General features: G+C 48.7%; 1 protein-coding gene across 1 annotated transcript in view; it reads left to right on the top strand.

The window, feature by feature from the left end:
- Positions 1–6,236, top strand: part of Notch3 (notch receptor 3) — a 44,733-nt gene that overhangs the window by 13,480 nt on the left and 25,017 nt on the right. Inside the window, exons 13-20 of the mRNA XM_028783527.1 lie at positions 778–970; positions 1,049–1,200; positions 1,772–1,885; positions 2,366–2,521; positions 4,269–4,494; positions 4,795–4,996; positions 5,124–5,271; positions 5,654–5,838. Coding sequence (XP_028639360.1) covers positions 778–970; positions 1,049–1,200; positions 1,772–1,885; positions 2,366–2,521; positions 4,269–4,494; positions 4,795–4,996; positions 5,124–5,271; positions 5,654–5,838 — 1,376 coding nt within the window. The remainder of the gene's footprint in view (positions 1–777; positions 971–1,048; positions 1,201–1,771; positions 1,886–2,365; positions 2,522–4,268; positions 4,495–4,794; positions 4,997–5,123; positions 5,272–5,653; positions 5,839–6,236) is intronic.

The following is a 6,236-nucleotide window of genomic DNA, read 5'->3' as shown; positions in this document are numbered from 1 at the left end:
ATGTAATGTGATGATGTAATGTGATGATGTAATGTGATGATGTAATGATGGCACTGACCTGTGAGGTATTAGGAGTCATTTTATCATCACTTTTTTTCCTGTTAAGACTAGTAGTATTTGGTTCTACCCTAGCCCTGTGGGCTATCTAGCCTCAGGCTCTTGGTCACTGAAGCAGTGTTGGGTATGGGTTCCATCTTGTGAGGTGGGCCTTAAGTCAAATCAGGCATTGGTTGGTTGCTCTCACAAGCTTTGTGCCGCCACTACCCTAGCGCATCTTGGAGGCAGCACGCCACTGTAGATCAAAGGGCTGTGGCTGGCTTGCTGCTTATGGTTCTCTTGTGGTAGCATGCAGAGTACCTTTCTGCACCAAAGATCCTAGAATATAGAAGGTTCTGTGTAGGCACAAGTCAGTGGGCCTCACAACCGCTTATAACTCCAGTCCCAGGAGTCTGACATCCTCTGCTGGCTTTCCATGGGCACCAGGAGCACAGCATGATGCGCTAACATACGTGCAAGCATGCATATAAAATAAATAAATAAATAAATAAATAAATATTAACAAATCTTTTTAAAAAGCAGAAAGAGAGAAAGGGGAGATGGAGATAGGGAGGGAGGAAGGGAGATAGGCAGAGAGAGAGAGAGAGGGAAAGATGCTCCCTTGTTCTGTCAGCAGAGTGAGGTCAGGATCAGCTGTGTGATACAGAACAGGGTGTTCCCTCTCCTTCAGTTGGTACCATTGTCTTCATTTTGGAATGAAGTTGCCTGTATGCTTCCCAGGGCCCCTCTGCAACATGGAGATCAATGAGTGTGTATCCAGCCCGTGTGGAGAGGGTGGCTCCTGTGTGGATGGGGAAAATGGCTTCCACTGCCTCTGTCCACCTGGCTCCCTGCCTCCACTCTGCCTACCTACGAACCATCCCTGTGCCCACAAGCCCTGTACTCATGGAGTCTGCCATGATGCACCAGGCGGGTAAGTCCCTTTTCCAACTCCCGGCCCCTCTTCTGCTGTCTCCAGCTACCTACCACACCTCACTGTCTCCCCTACCAGGTTCCGCTGTGTGTGTGAGCCCGGTTGGAGTGGCCCCCGCTGCAGCCAGAGCCTGGCTCCAGATGCCTGTGAGTCCCAGCCCTGCCAGGCTGGTGGCACCTGCACCAGTGATGGAATAGGCTTCCGCTGCACCTGTGCCCCTGGATTCCAGGGTGTGTGTCCCTATATTCCTCCCCAGGGCATCGGCACTCTTGTTTCTCATGTTTCTTTTCTGCTGTTTTTTTTTTTTAAAGCATTGCTTAGCTCTTTTTGTCCTGCATGTCTCTGTTACATATGTCTGTGTGTGGAGGCCAGAACCAGAAGATGGCATGCGTGTCATCCTTCTTCACTCTCTACCTATTTTTCTGAGGCAGGGTCTCTCCCTGAACCTGTTTGTGCTGTCTTGGGTAGACTGGAAGCCAGTGAGTCCCTGGAATCTTCCTGTTCTCTTCCTACTTACAGCTGGAGTTACAGTTTGTTATGTAGGTGGGAGGGTCTGAGTTCTGGTCCTCATGACTGGGCATGAGGTGCTCTTAACTACTGAACCATCTTTCTAGCCCCTTCTGCATTTCCTTCCTTCCTTCCTTCCTTCCTTCCTTCCTTCCTTCCTTCCTTCCTTCCTTCCTTCCTTCCTTCCATCTCTCTCTTTTTTGTCTTTTCTAAATATCAGGGTGGGGACTCAGGGATGGGGGAGTTGGGAGCAGTGAGTCTTTCAAGACCGTCTAAACTATCTGCCCCCTACAGGCCATCAGTGTGAGGTGCTGTCCCCCTGTACCCCAAGCCTCTGTGAGCACGGAGGTCACTGTGAGTCTGACCCTAACCGGCTGACTGTCTGTTCCTGTCCCTCAGGCTGGCAAGGTACACTAATGTCCTCCTCTTCTCCTTTTTCTTCTCTTCTTCCTCTCTTCTTTCTCCTCATCTTTCTCTTCCCCTCTTCCTCCTCTTCTGCATGTTGCTCCATATTGGTAATGCCGGGGAGCCCAGAGGGGACTCATCCCTGCTCTGCCTTCAACAGTGCCTCATTCTGGGGAAAGACAGCTGGATCCAGACATTCACAGCCCATCTGAGTCAGCTCAGGATAAGAGGGAGCCATATGGAACTGAGGATGCTGGGATACCTGACATTTGATGACAAGTTTTTGAAGGGGTGACTTCAGAGTATGTTCTCAACAACTAAAGAGATAGGCGGAATATAGTTCAGGAGTGGCATGTGCCAAATGTCCAGGGACAGTGGCTTGTCTTTGCCTTTCCTTGCCTCGGCCTTCAGGTTCTTGAGCTGCAGCATCCTCAGACCCCACTTTACCCCTGTAACTTTAATTGCTTGCCCTCTCACCTCCAGGCCCACGATGTCAGCAGGATGTGAATGAGTGTGCCAGTGCCTCACCCTGCGGCCCCCATGGTTCCTGCACCAACCTGCCGGGGAGCTTCAGGTGCATCTGCCATGGGGGATACACTGGCCCTTTCTGTGATCAGGACATTGACGACTGTGACCCCAGTAAGTGCAGGAGTCTTTGGGATGCTTCTTTCCCCAGGGAACCCACCCATCAAGTCATACTAGGTTCTTGGCACTGTGTTGTTTCCTGACTTTCCTACAGCTGTTACTTTCCTCATGCATGTTCTGTCCTCAGCACCACTATATAAATTAGTGATGGGCTGGTGGGATGACTCTTCAGGGAAAGGCTCTTGCCTTTAAACCTGATGAACCTAGGTCAGTCTTACAAGTTATCTTCTGATCTCTACACGTCTGTTATGTGCATGTGTATGTATGTGCACACACACACACACACACACACACACAAATAAATAATAATCTAAGAATGTAACGAAAAGTTAAAAATATATTTTATTTAAGCTATTATGGCAAAATATTTTCATTTCCACATATAAGACCTCAAAATTTTGAATTTTGCTAAATGTATTTTACATTTGCAGCTTATTTTATTTGGACTGGATGCGATATCAAGGCCTGTTAACCTCATCTGGCTAGTAGTAGCTACATTCATCACCACAGACCTGTGCCGAGCTCAGGAATTAGAGCAGGCAGTACCACTACAAGTATTCCTTGGTACTTTGAGATCAGCCCCACAGCCTTCATGGATTACAGACTCTATGGGTGTTTAAGTCCCTTATTGTCAAATGGCTTACTGTTGCAAATAACCTCTGCATATCCTCCCAGATGACTTACATCATCTCTAGATAACTTATTTTTTATTTTAAAATGTTTATATTTACTTACTATTGTGTGCATGTGTGTAGGTGTGTATGCACCATGTGTGGAGGTCCTAGGACAGTATAGTCCTTGTAGGATCTGGTGCTCTAACTCAGGATGTTCGGCTTGGTGGCAGGTGCATTTACCCATGCTGAGCCATGTCATCAACTCAGACTTCATTTTTAATTTAAATTAGAGGGGAGAGAGAGAGAGAGAGAGAGAGAGAGAGAGAGAGAGAGACAGAGAGAGAGAGAGAGAGAGAGAGAGAGAGAGAGAGAGAGAGAATGAATAAATATGTGTGTGCACGAACATGCTACATCAGAGGCCAGAGGACAGCTTGCAGGAGTTGATTTTTTCTTCTACCATGTGGGTTCCAGGGATTGAGCTCAGGCAGGAGTCCCATGTGGACAAGCACCTTTACCTGTTAAAGCCATCTTGCTGGTCTCTCTAACAAGTACAATGTACATAGCATGTATGTGTTTGTTATACTCTGTTGTTTAGGAAACAACAAGAAAATACTGTGCATGTTCTGTCCTTGGGTAATCTCTGATTTTTGCTATTGTTCATCTAACTGATCGAATTTATAGATTCTGAACTTCAGAATAGGTAGGGCCAGTTCTATAGCTCAAAGGGGCTTTTTTTAAAAAAAATTTTTTTTTTACATTTATTTACTCGTATATGTATTACACATGTGTGCCATGGCGTTCATGTGATGGTCAAAGGACACCTTGTAGAGGGAGGTTGACCACACATAGGGACAAACTTTTATTTCTGACCAAGAGTGTCCCTTCTAGGCTGGGACACACACACCTTTAATTTCTGCACTCAGAAGCCAGATGCAGACTCATCTCTGAGTTCAAGGCCAGCCATGGCTACATCATAGTAAGACTCTGTTTCAAAAACAAGCAAGCAAACAAAAAGGACTGTCTCCTCTGGCTTCTTCCTGAGTCTTCCTCTGTGTAAAGCATAGCTAGGTCAGGCCAGGCTGGTGTGGGCATAGGGAATGACCAGATTTCTTTTCTGCTCACTGCAGACCCGTGCCTCAATGGTGGCTCCTGTCAGGATGGTGTGGGCTCCTTTTCCTGTTCTTGCCTCAATGGCTTTGCTGGTCCGCACTGTGCTCGAGATGTGGATGAATGTCTGAGCAGCCCCTGTGGTCCAGGCACCTGTACTGATCATGTGGCCTCCTTTACCTGTACCTGTCCACCTGGTTATGGAGGCTTCCACTGTGAGAATGACTTATTGGACTGCAGCCCTAGGTAAGTGGAGCATGGGCTGGAAACTCAGGGGCCTATGACGGAAGGGGGACCAGAGAGGGCCTCATCTATTTGAGGGCTCTGATGATGATGGCACATGGCTGACGGAATGGGCAAGGCTGGTTGGAAGTCACAGACTCCAGTTCTTTTGAGGCCTAGACTGAGGTAGGGTCCACTGGTGAAGGAACCAGGTGAGATCTTTAGCTTGTTGAGGATAGCAAGGGTCTGAAATTGGGAAGCACTTAGAGGGGTCGGGGTTGTCTTTAAGATGGTGGAGCTTGACCTTTTTGTCCTATTTTCCAGTTCCTGCTTCAATGGAGGGACCTGTGTGGATGGCGTGAACTCCTTCAGCTGTCTGTGTCGTCCTGGCTACACAGGCACACACTGCCAATATGAAGCTGACCCCTGCCTCTCCCGGCCCTGTCTGCATGGGGGCATCTGCAACCCCACCAACCCAGGATTTGAATGCACCTGCCGACAGGGCTTCAGTGGGAGTCAGTGTCAGGTGTGTGAGGTCCTTGGGGAAAGAGTCCAGAATTGAGGGGGGTACCTGTGGGGCATCATGAAGAGATAAGCCCATCTTGTTTCTAGGGTCTCTCTCCCAGCCCTGACCTCGAAGGTTTCTTTTGCAGAACCCAGTGGACTGGTGCAGCCAGGCACCCTGTCAGAATGGAGGTCGTTGTGTCCAGACTGGGGCCTACTGCATTTGTCCGCCTGGATGGAGTGGCCGTCTATGTGATGTACAAAGCCTACCCTGCATGGAGGCTGCAGCCCAGATGGGTGAGGGGAGCATGTGGTGTGTGTGGGGCTGAAGGGCAGTGTATACCTCTTGCTGGTATAAGCCGAATGAGAGTGTCACGCAACATATGGGACTACTGAGGGGTGTAGTTCCTATGTGTGTGACTGTGGAGTAGCTGGCCAGAATGTGATTGTATCCCTCACGGTGAGACAGCTGGGTGTGTGTGTGTGACTGAACTGATAGAGTCATCAAAGCAGTGGAAAGAGACCAGGTTAGCTGACAAGTTGCCTGACAGCCCTTTGGAATGTGGGTGAGACAGTACAGATTGATGCCAGCAGGGATGTTGGATGCATGTGTGATGTGGCTGGAATAGGAAAGGTGGCATGGCCACCTCTATGACTGATATCACTCTCTGCTTCTCAGGTGTGCGGTTGGAGCAGCTGTGTCAGGGAGGTGGACAGTGCATGGACAAGGACCGCTCCCACTACTGTGTGTGTCCAGAGGGCCGTACTGGTAGTCACTGTGAACACGAGGTGGATCCCTGCACAGCCCAGCCTTGCCAGCATGGGGGCACCTGCCGTGGTTACATGGGGGGCTATGTATGTGAGGTAAGTGTGCATCTCAGGGGGAGGGAAGGGAAGCCAATCATGCTTGGGTGTGTTTCTGTGTCCTGGTGTCCCCCCCCCCTCTGTGTGTGTGTGTGTGTTTGTGAGAACAGAGATATTTCATGTGAGGTAGGTAAGCACTCTGTACCACTCAGCTTCATCCCTAGTCTGCATGGCTTTGTTTTTTGTTTTTTGTTTTTTTAATTATTTTTAGTTTTGGTTAGGTTTTTGAGACATGATCTCTTTACGAAGCCCTGACTGTCCTGGAATTTGCTATGTAGTCCAAGCTAGCCTCTGACTCACAGTGACCCCTCTAGGATTAGAGGCGTCTGCCATCATATATGTCTGCACATCTTCTCTTTCCACCCCTTCTTCTTTCTCTTTTTATTTTCCCTCCCTCC

The sequence above is a fragment of the Grammomys surdaster genome, unplaced genomic scaffold (genome assembly GCF_004785775.1).
Source record: "Grammomys surdaster isolate TR1022 unplaced genomic scaffold, NIH_TR_1.0 1149, whole genome shotgun sequence".
Lineage (NCBI taxonomy): Eukaryota > Metazoa > Chordata > Mammalia > Rodentia > Muridae > Grammomys > Grammomys surdaster.
Note: the sequence above shows the minus strand (reverse complement) of the source record. Positions and strands in the feature narration are given on the sequence as shown.